The sequence below is a fragment of the Myotis lucifugus genome, unplaced genomic scaffold (assembly GCF_000147115.1).
Source record: "Myotis lucifugus unplaced genomic scaffold, Myoluc2.0 scaffold_21, whole genome shotgun sequence".
Taxonomy (NCBI): domain Eukaryota; kingdom Metazoa; phylum Chordata; class Mammalia; order Chiroptera; family Vespertilionidae; genus Myotis; species Myotis lucifugus.
The window spans coordinates 6,388,935-6,406,649 of NW_005871069.1; the positions used below are offsets into that span (position 1 = coordinate 6,388,935).

Below are 17,715 nucleotides of genomic sequence, written 5' to 3' on the forward strand. Positions count from 1 at the left end.
ATAACATAGCATCTAGAAATAGACCCACATAAATATAATCAACTGATCTTTGACACAGGAGCAAGGACAATATAATGGAGAAAAGACAGTTTTTTCAACAAATGTTGAAACAATTAGACATCCACAGGCAAAAAAAAAATTGATCTAGATCAAAACTTTATACCCTTCAGAAAAATTAATGCAAAATGGATCACAAACTAAATGTAAAACACAGAACTATAAAACCCTTAGAAACTAGCAGAGAAGACCCGAGCCTTGGGTGTGGTGGTGACTTTGAACACAACACCAAGGGTCGGTCTATGAAAGAAAGAACTGATAAGCTGGACTTCATTAAAATTAAAATTTTCGGTTCTGCAAAAGATACTGTCAAGAAAATAAAAAGACAAGCCACAGACTCATGTAAATATTTGCAAAAGATATATCTGACAAAGAACTGTTATCCAAAATACACAAAGAACTTTGAAAAGTCAATAATAAGAAAACATACAATCCAACTTCAAAATGGGCCTATGATCTTAACAAGCACCTCACTAAAGAAGACATGTAGATGGCAAATAAGCACATGAGAAGATGCTCCACATCATGTCATCAGGGAAATGCAAATTAAATCAATGAGATATGGCTTAGACACCCTTTAGAACAGCCAACAGCAACGAATGCTGGTGAGGATGTGAGGCCACAGGAGCTTTCAGCCATTGCTGGTGGGGACAGAAAATGGTGCAGCAACTTTGGAAGATAGTTTGGTAGTTTCTTGCAACACTAAACATACTCTGACACTATAATCCAGCAATCACACTTTTTGGCAATGACCCAAAGAATTTGAAAACTTATGTCCACACAAAAGCCTGTTCATGGATATTTACAGCAGTTTTATTTATAATCACTAAAACTTGGAAGCAATCAAAATTTCCTTCAGTAGGGGAGAGGATAAATAAGCTGTGGTAAATCCAGACAATAGAATATTATCCAGCGCTAAAAAGAAATGAGCTATCAAGCCATAAAAGATATGATAGAAACTTAAATGCATATTATTAAGTGAAAGAAGGCGATCTGAATATGCTACATACTACATCTAATATATGACATTGTGGAACAGGCAAAACAATGGAGACAGTAAAATGATCAATGGTTTCAGGGGCTGGAGAGGGAGGGGTGAATCAGCAGAGCACAGCAGTGACAGCGCTCTGGATGATACTGTCAAGCTGAGCACATGTTTTTATACATGAACCCACAGAATGCACAACACCAAGTGAAGCCTCATGTAAACCCTGGACCCTGGGTGACAGGATGTGTCACTGTAGCTTCATCAGTTGTAACCGACGCACCTCTCTGGTGGGGATGCTGGTCATGGGAGGCTGTGTGTGGGGGACAAAGAGGCACATGGGAATCTCTGTACCTTCTGCTCAATCCAGGTATGAACCTAAAACTGCTCTATAAATGAAGTCTATTTAAAAACCAGCTAATAGCCCTGACTGGTGTGGCTCAGTGGATAGAGCATCAGCCTGCAGACTGAAGGGTCCCAGGTTCGATTCCGGTCAAGGGCATGTACCTTGGTTGCGGGCACATCCCCAGTAGGGGGTGTGCAAGAGGCAGCTGATCGATGTTTCTCTCTCATTGATGTTTCTAACTCTTTATCCCTCTCCCTTCCTCTCTGTAAAAAATCAATAAAATATATTTTAAAAACCCCCAGCTAATAGTACCGAAAAGTGATAAAAATGGACAACTAAAGACCCTACAATAATATAGGTGTAGCTCATAAACATGATGTTGAGAGAAAACAGAGTTGGACACGAAAATATGTTCTGCATGATTCGTTTATTTGAAGTTCAAAAATAGACACAAATCTTCTATGGTGTTAGAAGATATGGGAGGAGAAGAGGGTGGAGGCACTGGGGCACTGGCACCCACATTGCTCCCCTGGGTAGTGATTATAAGGATATATTCTTTCCAATCATCAAGGGGCATAATTTTGATTAGTGAACTTGTGAGTATATTATGCTATACTTAGATAAAAGGTTTTTTTTTTTTCTAAAATAAAAGGTGATAGTGTGGATAAGTCATGGCACAACTTGAATACTGCATTGGTTCTAACGCATCAAGGGGACATCATCACATTCTGAGGAAACAAGCCAAATATGTGAACAATCTGAAATCAAGTCACTGAAGCAAGAGAAGTGGTATCGCCGAGCCTGAGAATGAGAAGGCTGGGTGGGGAATGGCTACTGTCTCTGAGCTGTGGCATCACTGCCACACTGAAGAGCTGGGCTCATTCTGGTTCACTCAGAGGGTGGAATTAGCTCCCCCTTATGTGGGATTGGCACATAAAAGGGGAGCTGTCCAAAACCGAGTGTGGTCTTAGGCCAGAGAATTTGTATCATTCCAAGTGCTGGCATTTCCTGCCTGCTCCCCGTCCAGCCAGCAATGCATGAGCATCCCCTAAATGCCAGGCATGAGGAGGAAACCATCCCTCCTCAATGGGAGCTCAGCGCTAGGTGGGAGAGGCCCAATCATAAACACATGGACATCACCCAATATAATGTAACTGCAGTAAAATCCCATTATAACGCAATAAGTGGGGTTCAAAATCCACTCATGTCAAATGTGCTACTGTGAGATTAGTGAAACGAGCAGGCGGAATCTGCACAGCCGGTCTACCTATCAGATGCAAACCCAATGTGGTCTCAGCTTTGGCTTGGTGGCACCTGGTGGCGCTAATACTGAAGAAGACATTCTGGGTCCCCTGCTGGCTAGAACTTCAGGACAGTGGCAGGATCCAGAGTGCTCCTATTTACCTGGCACACATTTTTTGAAGAGATAGGGCAGGGAGATTACTGGGTGCAGGGAGCCAATCACCCTCTATACACACCAATAAGTAACCAACTTTGCCTAAGAGTTTTGAGGAAGGTTTCCCACAGCTCTGCCTCTAATCCAAACGCATGCCATGGAGACAGGCTCCAACGTGGACCATCGAGTGCTGGGCAATGAGGAGATTCGCTGTCAGAGCTCCCAGCATGAAGCCGGTGTGTTCCAGAAAGAGTAACCACTTATCCTACCACCAATGCAGGACCAGGAAAATGATGACTGGTTTAATAGCTGAGTCACATCAGGTCTCAAAAACCTGGAGCCAGTGCTTTCAGGAAGTCAGGGAAGGGAAATGCCTGCTCTGCCGCCTCTCTGCTGCGTGAGAAACACTCCCTTCTCAGACACTGAGTGGGCTGTCTGTATGACAGTGGCAAGGCCCACCTTGGACTCCAGGTGTTCGGTTGCTGCTTCCCAGAGAACGGTGGCCCTGCAGCCAGAATGCTGTGGGTCTGAGGCAGCCTCAGAACAAAGTCCTGTTTCCCAGAAACAAGAGGGATGTGTAGGAAAACAGCACGCGTTTGGCCTGCACAGTGCTGTGCTCCATCACAGGTCAGCAAACCTTTCCAGAAAGAGCCAGATAGTCAATATTTCAGGATTTGCATGCCATACTGTCACCGTCACATACTCAACTCTGCTGTTTAGTGTGAAAGCAACCAGAGAAGACACGTACATGAAAGAGCCTGGCTGTGGGTCAATAAGACTTTACTGACAGAGCAGCAGCAGGTGGGCAGGTGTGGCCTGCAAGCCCTAGTTTAAAAAGCCTTGCTCGACGTAGATGAGGAAATACCATTAAGCAGACACCACAGACAATGCTGACAGTCAGGAGGGCACACGTGTTTCTGGGCCAGTATGGCAGCATTGAGGACTTTATGAATAAAGGTTTGCAGGTCATCATTTCACTCTCAAATGCATGATTTGAGTCTTTTAAAGGTTTCATGTAAACTGTTCATTCTGTGCTGTGGGTCAGTAGACTTTCATATGCTGTTTTCCCTATTCCCTGAAATTTCCAAGCTTTGAAAACAAAACAAATGCCAATGCTGTCTGGCTGGGGCTCTCCTTTGTCCACATACGGCCTCAGGGTGGTCCAGATGACTGTAAGTCTGGGCCATGCACATAATGTGGCTATTAAAAAGAACATGGCCTTTCTTCCCAAGGTCCGGTGGGAAATGCATCTCCAAGGACTCAGGCACCATAGTGGTCCCACAGGTGGAAGGGGCCTTGACACCATGTTTGCAATTCATTCACCTAACTCTCCTGAAGTGTGTGCTCTCGCGTCCACCTGGGGCAGTAGGGCTGTAAATCGGTGGCCTGTGAAAGGCAGAAGCTGCAGAGCACTGAGCCCGACCTTGCTGACCTGCGGGAGGTAGGCATGGCGATCCCCTGATGCCACTAAAGGTGGCTGGTGGAGCACACTGTCCTTCAATACTACATCTCGGCACATCTCGGTAAATGTCACAGCTCACATGTCAAGGGCACAGCCTGAAACCACATTCAGTTCACTTGGAAACTTCCTTCAGCAGCTGAGGATAAGCTAACCTCTGAGGGCCCAATATTTTACCCTCCGAAGTGAGCCCATTGGCAATATCACCTATAAAACACCCAGAAACGGACCCCGGAAAGCCACGAGTAGTAAGGCAACCGCTCTCCTGGCGTGCCACGTAAAGTCCCCATGCTCCTCTCCACTGCAGACACGTGGCTCCCCAGAGGCGCCGGCACCCAAAGGAGACAGAGACGGTCCCTTTAGGGCCCCCACCAGGCTCCATGCCCCACAGTGTGACTGGGGACCTGGCCTTGTCACCCATAACGCCACCTTGTCACACGCAGGCCAGCACAGAGAGAGGTCCCAATTCACTCTGTTTCACAGAAAGAAGGGGGAATGTAAAAGAGAAAAGCTCAAATATCCCCTCAACCTTCTGCTGCACAAATGACACAAAATTGTTCATTCCTGACAGCTGTGGGCCCTCCTAGGCGAGGCTCCTATGGAATCAGAGCTGCCACTAATGCCTGTTGCCTGTGGAGGCCTCGGAAACAGACTCTCAGAGCCCAGGCTTCTCCCCTGTTGCCTTGTGTGGACTGTACCTGCTCAAACAGGCCTGTACCTGCTCAAACAAAGACAACACTTCCTGAGTGAGGCAACCTGTCGGTGCTGAGGGGAACCTGCAGCCACAGGGTGGGCCCAGGTGGAAGTGGAGAGGTCAGAGGTCAGATGTCACACCCTTCTCAGTGCTTGGAGTTTTCCCCACTACAGATACACACACTAACTCATGCCCTGCACACATATACCGGCACATGCACACACGCCCTACAGCAGGGTGGAGTCTCAGGTGCCATGAGGACCCCTCCCCTGCTCTGCCCACTGGGGGCTCTGAGCACTGCCTGGCACCTACCCCACACCTGGAACACAGTTCAGGGTTGACAAATTCTAACTAATAAAGGGGTAATATGAGAATTAACCATCACCCCATCACAAAGATGGCGGCACCCATAGCCACAAGATGGCGGTGCCCAGTCCTCTAAGCCCCACTGGAGTCCCCCAGTCCCAGGGTGTCAGCCACTGAGAGCAGGCAGTGTGAGCAGTCTGACGGAATGCTTGCTTTGTCGCTGCGGTGAGGAGGCAAGCATTCCGCGCCCAGCCACGGATGGGCCTCTGGGCCACAGAGAGCCTCTGGGCAGTGGGTGTAGAGCGGCCAGGCCCCACAGAGAGCTACTGGCACATGGATTCATGAGCAGGGCTACTAGTATCATTAGAATGAATGAATGTACAAGAAGGCTTGATGAGAACACATGTACACTCTCCATAGTGAGATCAGCAAGGCCGTGGTCCAGGCCGGGCAGAATGCCTGCTCAGCTTCACTGTCAAGTCCTATTGGGAGTCCTGGTGCCTTTCCCCATGTTGGGGAGAGACAGAGCCTGTAATCCAGCCAGGACACCCAGACAACTGCCATGTAAATGTAAATACCTTCTTGGGAGGAGTGAAAGGGAATGAGGAGTGTTGGGTAAGGGGCTCCATCACATGGGGTCAGGGACACTCAGAGGGGCATGCGGACAGGTGGGAGTGACCAGGCCTGCAGAGGCAGCTGTAGAGCCATGGGGAGCCTGCAGTATGGGCTGGAGAGAGAAGGGGCCTGGGAGGGGCAGGTGCTGGGTCAGGCAGGGTCATGTAGACGGCACAGACTTTGACTCTGGGGAAAAGAAGAAGCCAGTGGGGTCCTGAGAAGAGGTGGGAACCTTCTGACATAGGGTGAAAGGCTTTCAGGCTCCAGCTGCTGTGGGGGAATGGGCTGCGGTTACCCACCAAGAGTCAAGGAGACAGTGGGGCAGAGGCCACACAGGGTGTGAGGCCTGCCCTGGGAGAAGAGCTCACATCTGGATGGGTTTGAAAATGTTTTCTGACCAAACTTCAGATCTATCCCAAAGTGGTCTACAAATCAATTTGGATCCCAGTACAGTTTGACTCTCACCTTGATGTCCAAAGAAGGGGCTGGGCTGGGTCAGTCTTCAGCTGCCCCCCAGGCTGCCTCTGAACCCGTTCCTTGTGCCCCAGTGCCTCTGAATCTGTCACCTTAGTAAAGGTGCCTCCTCCGCACAGGCTAGTGGCCCTTAGGTGGCTGAAGGGCTGCGGCCCCGCTGGAAGGAGGGATGCAGGATCTAAGAGCCAAGAAAGTGACAGAGGTTCTCAGGTGACTGTTTCAGGTGGAGAGGCCTGAGCAGAGGCAGAGCTGAGGCAGAAAAGGAGCAGGACCCGGACTTTCCTGGGGCTTATTGGCCTTGGTCTGTGGTCAGAGTCCCTAAGTGTTCCCAGCACTGAAGTGGTCCCGATGTCCCTCAGGAAGAAGTAGAGATGACACAGTGGGCCTGGGGGTGCCCATTGAAGGGGACAGCAGCCTTGACAGGGGGTTGATGGGGTTCCCCAGCCCTGGGCGATTCCCCTGAGATCAGACACAGGGAAGTAAGGGCACAAGGGACCAGTCCTGTGTCTTAAGAAGGATGTTTGTTTTCTGTGAGAGCACTGGGCTGACACAACAAGTGACATGTATCTGACAGAATTGCAGTTTTTCTGAAAAAAGCAAGAAAGCAGAGAGGCAGAAAGCAAACATTTATTAAGTGCCAATTTTGAACTCAGTTCTAAATGCCTTTGCTCATTGAATCCTATTATTAACTCCATTTTACAGTTAAGAGAGAAACTCAAAGCTAAGGAAATATCCCAATGTCACTATATAGTAATAAAAAAGTATCATGGTCTGAACTTTTGTCTTCCTGACGCCAGAGCCCGAACTCTGTCAACATTTGATTTTTACCTACATTTCTCCCCTGAATCGTCTGGGATTAATGCTGGGATGACTCACAAGGAGAGAATTCTCACACGCCGAAAATGATGATTAAACATTCAGCAGTGTAAGAAGATCATATGGAAGGATCTTATGGGGACACTGACAGGAGAAAATCTGGCAGGTCAGGACAAACTGTGGTGATATTTTAAAGGGCTTCTGCCAACTCAAAACATCCCTTCGGTGCTGTGTGGGAAAGGAAGGGTGTGAGATAATTAGAAAGGAACTCTCCCCATGTGCACAAGTCCTGGGGTTTCACATATGACAAGCATGACGGGAAGCCAAGGGAATAAGATTCAGGTCCCTACTGGAAGTTGGGTGTGAAAGTGATTCTGCGATGGGCCAGAGACTGCCTGAGGCAATCTCAGGGCCTTCGAGGCCTCCAAGCATCACCAAGTGAATTCACTAATGGCAGCCCCAGGCCTTAACATCCAACACAGCTTCCGGTGAGGTTATGACAGTGCTCTTATGCACTGAAAGTTACACGGTCAGGGCACAATAAACATTTGCTGAATCTTGCAGTTGAGTGAAAATATGAAAACATGGAATAAGCTGCCACAAAAGGAATGGAACTCAGGTCCCGGCTGGTATGCCAAGCCCTAAGCCTGGCTCTTTCCACCTCTAGTGTAGGTATCAGTGTCCTGACCTTGAAGATGAGGATCATTGTTAAGTGTTTTCCTAAGGTCGCTTCTGGGGTCCCTCCTGGGAATGTGTAGGGCAGCACACTTTATAGACTCAGTGAGAACGCCTGACAAATGCGCTGACCGAGCCTGGGGACAGGGCACTTCTTTTCTTTAGTCTTTGTTTGCACATGCTTCCTTTCAGGAATGGAACTACTAAAAAGTTAGAAAATATGCTTTTCATAGCTGCTTTGTAAAAAGTAATTATTCATTCTCTTCTTAAATGAAACAGAGCTTTGGTTTTAGAACGACTTTAATGAATGCAATTTTAATAGGACTGTTCAAAATCCAACACCAAAGGTATAAATCTTGCTTTGATCCACCTGCTTCATGCCTTTAAAACCCAATCAATCCCACCACTATGATGTATTTTAAAGGCACACTGGGCCCTCTATGGATTTTAGAGACCCCCCCCCTTTCCTTACTGACTCCACATGTGGCATATCCACACAACATGCTGCCCAACGGCAACCCAGCTGGCTGCCCTAGCAATGCCAAAGCATGAAGACCCTTTGGTCACTGGAGATGTGGCATCAACACAACCAGCATTCCAGCCCATGGAAGGAAAACAGTAGAAGGGCAGTGACAGCAACAGGATACAGAAACCGAGTGGGAGCAGAAGAGTCCTGATGCATTAGTCATGCTCTCTGGACACATTGTTTGGAGATGTTTGGAGGTGAGAGATGCAGACAGAGCAGGTATCTAGCAAGTGCTGTGCTCCACCCTAGACAGGAGGTGTGAGTGGGTGTTGGCAAGAAGGTTATGTGAACACAGCACAATTCTCATTGGGGATCATGCCCAAGAGTCTCTAACTCTCCACATTTATGCCCAGGATTCAAGAAAAGAAAGTCCTTCAAAACATCCTGAGATGTGTCCCTGTCCATCCAGCTTCCTGTAGAAACAGGAGACCCAAGATTCTCTCAGGGCAGTTGCTCTGCCCCTCAACCTCAAGTCAAATGCCACCTCTCTAAAGGGCCTCCAGACCATGCCCACCACAATAGTGATGCACAGCCCAGGGAAGGAGCAGTGAAAGCCATTTGCTTTTTTTCTTTTTGTGATGCATGTGCACGACTTCAGCACCCACTTCCAAGAAGGCATCTGCAGTAAGGCATCGCAGCCACACAAAGTCGCCTGTACTCGATGAGGAGCCAGGCTGCTCTTCACTGAAGTTCCTCTGTCTTAGAGACCTTAGTTGATTTCCACTGACCATTTGGGCTACTTAGTTTCCTTTCTCCTCTCATGATTTAATATTCCCACTCTTATGTTTTAAATTCATCATTACAGAGTAAGCCCTCAGTCCAGTTAAGGAGAGAGAACTAAGATGGTGACATAGATAAATGCAATACTCACTGCCTCCCACAACCACATCAAAATTACAACTGAAATACAGAACAACCATCATTCAGAACCACCTGAAATGTGACTAAGTGGAAGTCCTACAACTAGAGAAGTAAAGAAGAAAGCATATCGAGACTGGTAGGAGAGGCAGAACCGGCTGGTTTGACACTTCTTTTAATTGGGAAAGTATCTTAGGCTGTGGAGGCCTCCTGTGAGGAGCAAGGCATCTGAGCCCAACACCAGTCCCCCAGCCCAAGGTTCCAGAGCTGGGAAGATAAGTCCTCATAATTTCAGGCCATAAAATCCAGTGGGGATTGTGGCTGCTGGAGTCCCAGTCAGTTCCTCTTAAAGGGTCGGCACACAGACTTACTTGGACTTGAGGCCTATGGAGCAGTGGCTTGAAAGGAACCTGGGACATTTGGGGAGGAACTAACTTGACTGGAATCAGAGCAAGAACTTGGGGACAGCTTTCTTCCAGATAAAAGTGCTTGCAGGAGTCATCGTTCCTACGCTGAGATTTCCCCCATTGCAGAGCTGACTGGCAGGCCCACATCTGAGTCTCCAACAACCTGGCTCACACTGTTTCCTCCACCATGGCAATTCCCTGAGATCCTGACTCATCCAATTTACAGCCCCACTCAAGCTGTTTGCAGCAGCTTTTCTATAAGAATGACCTGTCCTGGCTCAGGCTTCAGACTTTCCTAAAATAACTCAAACAAGCAGCAGCTGGCTTCAGCATGACCCATAGCTCTTGCCAAGTGGTCCCAAGCGCTGAACCACAGCAGCCTGCCTTGCTTCATAGCTTGGCCTCACTTGGGCACTTCCAAACCCAACACAAGTAGCAGTCATCTGCAGATCACTCTGTAGCTCCTGATGGGTGGTCCCAGGCAGGGCACAGCCAGTGGCTGACTTTGCACCTCCAGGGGAGACACAGAGCCAGTGCACCTGGTGGACAGCTTCAGACCACACCAGATTACAACTCTACACATCCATGAGCAACACACGCAAAGGGAAGACTCAGTGAGCACCAAAGCCACAATGAAGCAAGTGTCTCCTGCACAGCAGCTTTTCCTCTATATTTGAGCTGGTCCTCACAGCCAATGGCTTGTCAATTCCTCCCAGTGACACCAACAGCAATCAAAGTTCAACTACAATAAGACAGTGCAAATAGTACACACAGGGGCACAAAGAGTGCCAACTCAGGTGAATGAGGAGGCTAAGCCACTGAGCCCTACAGGACACCTAGTAAATGAGGCCACTCTACCAATCCCAGGAGGCATAGCAGCTCTAACTAATATATATATTAAAAACAAAACAAAACAAACAAAACAAACAGGGAATCAGCCAAAATGAGGAGAAAAAGAAACATGTCACAAAGGAAACAACAAAATAAATATCCAGAGAAGGAACTAAATAATAATGGAAGCAAGCAAACTTCTATAAGGATGCTCTAAGGATCTTAAAAAGAGTTTCAAGGGACTTAGTGAGAATTTCAAGGAAATTAGAACATCAAAGAAAAAGGTCCAGTCAAAAGTGAAGGATACACTAACTGAAATAAAGAATAATTTACACAGAATCAACAGTAGGGTAGAGGATGAAGAGAATAAGCAATTTGGAATATGAGGAAGCAAAAAACACCCAATCAGAAGGGCAAAAATGAAAAAGAATCCAAAAATATGAAGACAGTGTAAGGAGCCTCTGGGACAACTTCAAGCATATCAACATTCACTTCATGAAGGTGCCAGAAGGAGAAGAGAGAGCACAAGATATTGAAAACGTTTTTGAAGAAATAATGACAGATATTTCCCTTACCTGGTGAAAGAAATAGATTTACAAGTCCATTCCCAAACAAGAAGAACCCAAAGAGGCCCACAGCAAGACACATCATAATTAAAATGCCAAAGGTTAAAGACAAAGATAAACTTAAAAGCAGCAAAAGAAAAGCAGTTAGTTACCTATAAGCAAGCACCCATATGACTGTCAATTGATTTCTCAACAGAACCTTTGCAAGCCAGAGGGAGTGGCAAGAAATATTCAAAGTGATGCATAGCAAGGGCCTACAACTAAGGTTACTCTACCCAGAAGAGCTATCATTTAGAATTGAAGGTCAGATAAAGAGCTTCCAAGACAAGAAAATGCTAAAGGAGTTCACCAGTATTACATGAAATGTTGAAGTGTCTTATTGAAGAAGAAGAAGAAGAAGAAGAAGAAGAAGAAGAAGAAGAAGAAGAAGAAAGAAAGAAAGAAAGAAAGAAAGAAAGAAAGAAAGAAAGAAAGAAAGAAAGAAAGAAAGAAAGAAAGAAAGAAGAAAGAAAGAAAGAAAGGGAGAGAGAGAGAGAGAGAGAGAGAGAGAGAGAGAGAGAGAGAAAGAAAGAGGGAAGAGAAGGAGGAGGAGGATGAGGAGGAGGAGGAAGAGGAGAGGAAGAATTCAACTACAGTAAAAACACCCCAAAACATTCAAACACATGGATGCTATTTATTATGCTATTCTTTTAAAATAATGAATGGGTTACCAATGAGATCAAGAAAGAAATAAAAAACTTCCTGGAAACAAATGGAAATGAACACACAACAACCCCAAATCTCTGGGACATAGCAAAAGCAGTCCCGAGAAGGAAGTTTATAGCACTACAGGCCTATCTCAAAATAAGAAAAATTTACAATAAACTATTTAACCCTACAACTCAAAGAATTAGAAAGAGAATAACAAGAAAAGTTCAGAGTAAGTAGAAGGAAGAAAATAATAAAGATTAGAGCAGAAATAGATGACATAAAGGTTAAAAAAAAATACCAAAAAAAAAAAATCAATGAAACCAAGAGTTGGTTCTTTGAAAACATAAACAAGATTGATGAACCATTTGCCACACTCATCAAGAAACAAAGAGAGAGGACTCAAAATAAATAAAATCAGAAACGAAAGTGGTGAATTAACAACTGACACCACAGAAATACAAAAGATTGTGAAAAATACTATGAACGACTATATGCCAACAAAGTGGAAGGTCAAGGGGGAAAAAAAGGAGACAAATGTACTACTCTTTGTAATATTTTAAGCAATAAAAAAAAAAGATATGATGCAAAAAAAAAAAAGAAAAGAAAAAATGATGGCGGCACCCACAGCCAATAAGGAGGGAATATGTTAATTGACTGCCCCGCCCTCAAAGATGGCAGTGTCCACAGCCAATGAAAAGGGAATATGCTAATTGACTGCCTAGCCCTCAAAGATGGTGGCGCACACAGCCAATAAGGAGGGAATATGCTAATTGACTGCCCTGTCCTCAAAGATGGCAGCACCCACAGCCACAAGATGGCCGGCAGGGGAAGGCAGTTGTGGGTAATCAGGCCTGCAGGGGAAGGTAGTTGTGGGGGGGGGAACCAGGCCTGCAGAGGAGGGCAGTTGAGGGGGATCAGGCCTGCAGAGGAGGGCAGTTCGGCGCAATCAGGCTGGCAGGGGAGCAGTTAGGGGGTGATCAGGCTGGCAGGCAGAAGCAGTTAGGGGCAATCAGGCAGGCAGGCATGCGAGCAGTTGGGAGCCAGCAGTCCTGGATTGTGAGAGGGATGTCCGACTGCTGGTGGGATCGGGCCTAAACTGGCAGTCGGACATCACCCGAGGGGTCCCAGATTGGAGAGGGTGCAGTCTGGGCTGAGGGACACCCCTCCCCAGTGCACAAATTTCATGCACAGGGCCTCTAGTGCCTTATAATCATAGTAAGAACCACAAGGGCTGGTCCAGCCACAACATTGGTTTCGATAAACTGAGACCAGCACAAAACAACCCCCCCCCCCAACATAATTCAAAGTAAAAACAACACCAACCACAGAATAACTCTAAACAAGCTTAAGAGCATTCTAGTTTTATCCATGAGGACTACCTTAATGCTTCTTTAAGTATCAAATATTAAATTCTATCCCTGAATATTTAGAGCCCTTACTACATACAGGTCTGCCTCCTGGGTGACCAATGTCTCATTATTCTCTGAAACTATCTTCTGAGCACTTAGTCCCAGACTTGCTGTTCCCTGTCTCTCCCATTGGACTTCAGGCTCCTGGGGAGCAGTGAGTCTGTCTGCACCCTTGGGATCCTGCACAGCTCCCAGCAGGGTGGGGCCTGCTACATTTCTGTGAAGTAGACAATGCCCCTCTGTTCTCGGGTCCTACCCTGCAGCTGAGTGTCCTGGGCAGAGTCTGAAATAATGGACCTAACAGTGGAGAAGCAGGATGGGGCAAGTGTAGGGCCCAGAGGGGGCAGAGGCGGAGATGGGGTGGGGGGTCTCTGCAGCTGTCCCTTTTCGGGGAGCTCTTCGCTGATGAATTTCTGGAGCCCAGATACAAGGTTAGCAATGGCCCTAGTGGACCCTGAGAGGTCATTGGGTCCCCTGCTCTTGGTCAAAAGTTATGGCACAGAGCATCAGGGCTGCTACAGGGTTCATCTTCAGGGCAGCTCTGGAGAGTCTATTGGTCAGAGAAGGGAGTAAGGCAGGGCTTCTGTCTGCCTGACACAGGGCTGCCTGCCATTCTCACGTCAGACTGAGAGAAAGAGGGAGAAGGGAGAGTTGGGGGGCGGGTGAGGGATGAGGGAGAAAGGAGCCTAGATGCTGGCTTCCTGGGAGGCTGCATCAGCCAGAAGACACTTGGAATTAGCCTCAGAACACCAGAGTGAAAAACAGATTATTCACTGTCAGGCTGAAGGATGGAACAAGACAAACAGCAGCCATGCATTGGACATGCAAATTTTGCTCAAAAATGGTATGTGTGGTACCCCAGCAGCTGTACAGACAGCTCAGTGCCACAGCCAAGTTGTACAGATGAAGAGAGAGAGACAGATAGGCAGGCAAGCACCAATGTCCTCTCAGAAGTGGAAAGAATGTGGGCTTTCAAGTCAGAGATGTGAGTTAGATTCCCAGCTCTGTTATTTACAACTTTATGTGGAGTGGGGGAGGGGGAGGGAAGAAAAGAGCTTCTATGGACAGTAACCTCACAGGGTAATCTGATCATAAATTCCTAACTGGGCAGGTCATATCATATCACTTTTTTAATTTACTAAAAGGCTTTACTTTGCCTTAAGCCAGCACTGTCCATTGATTCTGTGCATCTAGGTTAACACACCTTTGAATAAACTGTGACCAGCCTCAAGAGAGCACATAATCTTGTTAACTATCCTTTAATCTAGTTCCTGACTCGCTTTCTCCCACCTCCATGTAACCTTCCTTATGTTCTCTCCTTAATTCCAAATGCATAAAACAAGCCTCAAACTGTTATTCTGTGAAGCATTTGAGACCTTACTCCTGGCATATGCCCTCAGTTTGGCTCAAACTATTGTAAAAATTCTCTACAGCTTGGACTTTTCTTAGGTAGACAACAGGCTCCAACTACTTCCCTCGGAACTTGTGGTTGTGAAGATAAAGCCCAGCACCGGTAACAAATCCCTGGGAACCTCCAAGTATGAGCAGAACTTTCCAGGGCTCCCTACTGCCTCCCTGAAAACAAGGAGGCCCGAGGTGAGAATGGATGGGAAGGGCCTAGGGCTGTCGCCCTGGTCCTCTGATGCTTACTAGTATGGTCTGCTAGGCTGTTTACTTGCTCTCCTCCATGCCACTGGTCAATACTGGTCAGTTTGTCCCTAACCAGGGCCCCTCTTGGCAAGACTGGGACCTGAGCACACCTGCCCACCCTCTGCCTGGTGCTCCAGAAGATGGGAGGGTGACGTGCTGGTTTCTGGGCCCAGCCACCCAGCCCTGTACCTGGAAGGGATCTCCTCAGCTTTTCTGGTGAGCCTCTCGCAGGGTCTGTGAGCCCGGGAAAGACTTCATTCCCTCCACCAGAGTCACCGAGTCACCGCATAGACACCACTCAGGTGAGGAAGGGTCCTGCTCCGAGAGCGCCCTGTCGCTCCTGGTACAGCCATGTGTCAGGCTGTGTGCCATCTCACTCCAGACAACGAAACCTCCTTGGGAGACGGACAGATTCCTCTGCCACTAGGAGGCCCAGTGGGACTCAGACCCTGGGCGGAAGCAGGATTCAAGGGGGAAGGCATGGGCTCTGGGTGGGGAATTGCTGTGCGAGGGCTGTGCCCAGAGGCCAGCTTACCTTGGTGAAGGTCAGGCAGTCCTGGTCCTGGTCTCGGTCCTTCATCTCAAAGTCATACAGGGCTTTGCCCTGGGGAGGGGTGGGTGGCAGGGGCCGGAGACACTGCACATAGCTGGCGGGCAGGAAGCCGTGGGTGCCGCGCAGCTCCCCGTGGAACCAGTGCTCGTCCACCCTGCGCCTCAGGATGATGACGTCCCCCTTGTTGAACTTGAGGTCACCAGGCTCCTTCCCCTCGTAACTGTAGAGGGCTTTGCCACAGGGAAGCTTGGAAGGATTCTGAAAGCAAAACACAAGGTGGGTTACTCAACGTGGCCTTTCTGCTGCCTGGGCGGCCTGGAGCATGGGCTCCGTGTCCGGGGAACGTGCAGAATGCCCTCGAGTGGCGAGTGTTTCAAAGGAACAAACCCCTGTCCCAGGAACATGCAACCCCATGACCCTGCCTGGACAACAGGGTCCACTAGAGGCGCCCATGATGTCATTCCCGCTCCAATCGTCTATGTGAGGGGCCAGGTACTGTCCTTGGCCTCGGCACGCACCAGCTCACTCTGTGCGGAAAAAGTCTCTGAAGCAGGAGCTAAATGATCTTCATTTACAGGTCAGGACACTGAGGCATGGAGAGAGAGAAGGTAACTGGCCTGAAGCCCCACACCTGTTAATTAGGGCAGAATCTCCACCTAGGGCTCTGACTCCAGAATGTTCTCATCCACCTCTCTGTGCTGACTTGATCTATCTCCAATGGGAGCTATTTCTATCCGCCAGAATTCCAACAATTATCTTCCAACAAAATTCTCCTTATCTCTGAAAAGTCCCAGCAACTCAGAACACACCTCAAGGGGGTTTCAAGTTGAAGGCAAGAGACTTGCACAGACTACTGTGTCCTTCCCACTCGTGGTACACGCCTGTGACATGCAGTCCAGGGACAGCCCAGCCGTGGAAGGTGGAGGCCACCCTGGGACTGTGGTCCTCAATGTTTCATAAGTTCTAACAAGTCCCAGCTGTCACAGACCCCCTCAACCATGACTCATAATTTTTTGATGCCTACAGCAGTCTGGTCCTGAAGGACAATATGAAGAGCATAAATACTATCCCCTTACTGTCATGGGGTGTTCCTATTACCCTGTCAAAGGTTAGTAACCCTTCTGAAAGTGATCTGCCATCTTTGGTCTACAACAGTGACTAGCTCTGAACCCAGACAGAATTCTTGGCCATCTTATGCGGTAAGTTGTTGAACTGCTCTGAAACTTGATGTCATCGTCCACGTCCTTGGCTCCTCCACTGTTTCATAAAGGCCAGTGCCACCTGGGTTTCTCTTTCTCTTGTTTACCGGTGGCCAACACCGGTTCAACTGAGTAAGCTTTGCCAAAGGTCAATTCTATGCCAGCAGAAAATCAAACAAAAATCTTACTATTGTTCCTGTGTCAAAACTCAATGATTTTCCTAACAGAGCTGCATTTTCTCCCCAAGGCTGCCCAGGCCAAGGATTTCTTTAGTCTTTGAATCAATCAATACAGGCACAAAAGCCCGAGGCAGGAGTGCATGGGGAGCTTGGTGCGGAGGATTTACTAGCCTGCTGCACCTCTGCCTCCCACATCTGTGTCAGCAATGGCAACAACAGGAGCTGAGGGAACCTGCTGCCAAACTGCTAAACAGCACCACTAACCAACTAAATGGAACACATGAGGATTTGCAGAACTCAATGAGGAAAACACCAGTTTGCTTCCAGCAATACTCCTCCTGGCAGGCTTTGCTCTGCATGCACAGTAGACTGGCACAGGCCCCAGTTTTAGAGAGCCGGGCAAAGTGCTACTTACAACCCAAGGACTGTGATCAGAAAAGAATAGCAGAGGCTGGGGGCCACACAAGAGCCAGTCAGTCCCCAGCCTGGGGATTCCAAATCAGGGACAATTTTGCCCCCCAGAGGTCATCTGGAAATGTCTGAAGACAGTTTTGGTTGTCACAACTGGGAAATAGGTGCTATTGGCATCTAATGTGTAGAGTCCAGGGATGCTGCTAAACAGCCTACAATGCACAGTACCCCTTTCCCCAGCATTACCCGGCCCAGAACGTCCATGGCACTGAGGCTGAGAAAGCCTGCTGCAGTCCTCAGGGTAAATTTACAAAATGACAGAGTATCTTTCTTGTTCTATTTGAACTTGGTGCATCACAACTTTAAAACTTAAATATAACATTTATTTCTGTGATTGCAGTATTTTCACCAGTGACCACATGGAGAAGTTGATAGATCCATTGAGATAAGATGTGTTGAAGAAAAGAACTTACTGTTAATCTTAAAAACTGGCCTCAACTAGGTGCACAAAAGAAAACGTCACTTTGTCACAAACAGACTCCATTTTCTTTGGTCCCCAGACTAAGAGGGCCATGCTCAAAAGCAGTATTTATTGTAAGAGACATCAATTCTG

At 47.6% G+C, this 17,715-nt stretch overlaps 1 protein-coding gene across 1 annotated transcript in view; it reads right to left on the bottom strand.

Moving 5' to 3' along the window:
* The window catches only part of SH3RF3 (SH3 domain containing ring finger 3), a 91,582-nt gene extending 74,216 nt beyond the window's left edge, over positions 1–17,366 (bottom strand). Inside the window, exons 1-2 of the mRNA XM_023751376.1 lie at positions 17,349–17,366; positions 15,296–15,571 (exon numbers count right to left, since the gene is read on the bottom strand). Coding sequence (XP_023607144.1) covers positions 15,296–15,571; positions 17,349–17,366 — 294 coding nt within the window. The remainder of the gene's footprint in view (positions 1–15,295; positions 15,572–17,348) is intronic.
* Between the last annotated feature and the right edge of the window lie 349 nt (positions 17,367–17,715).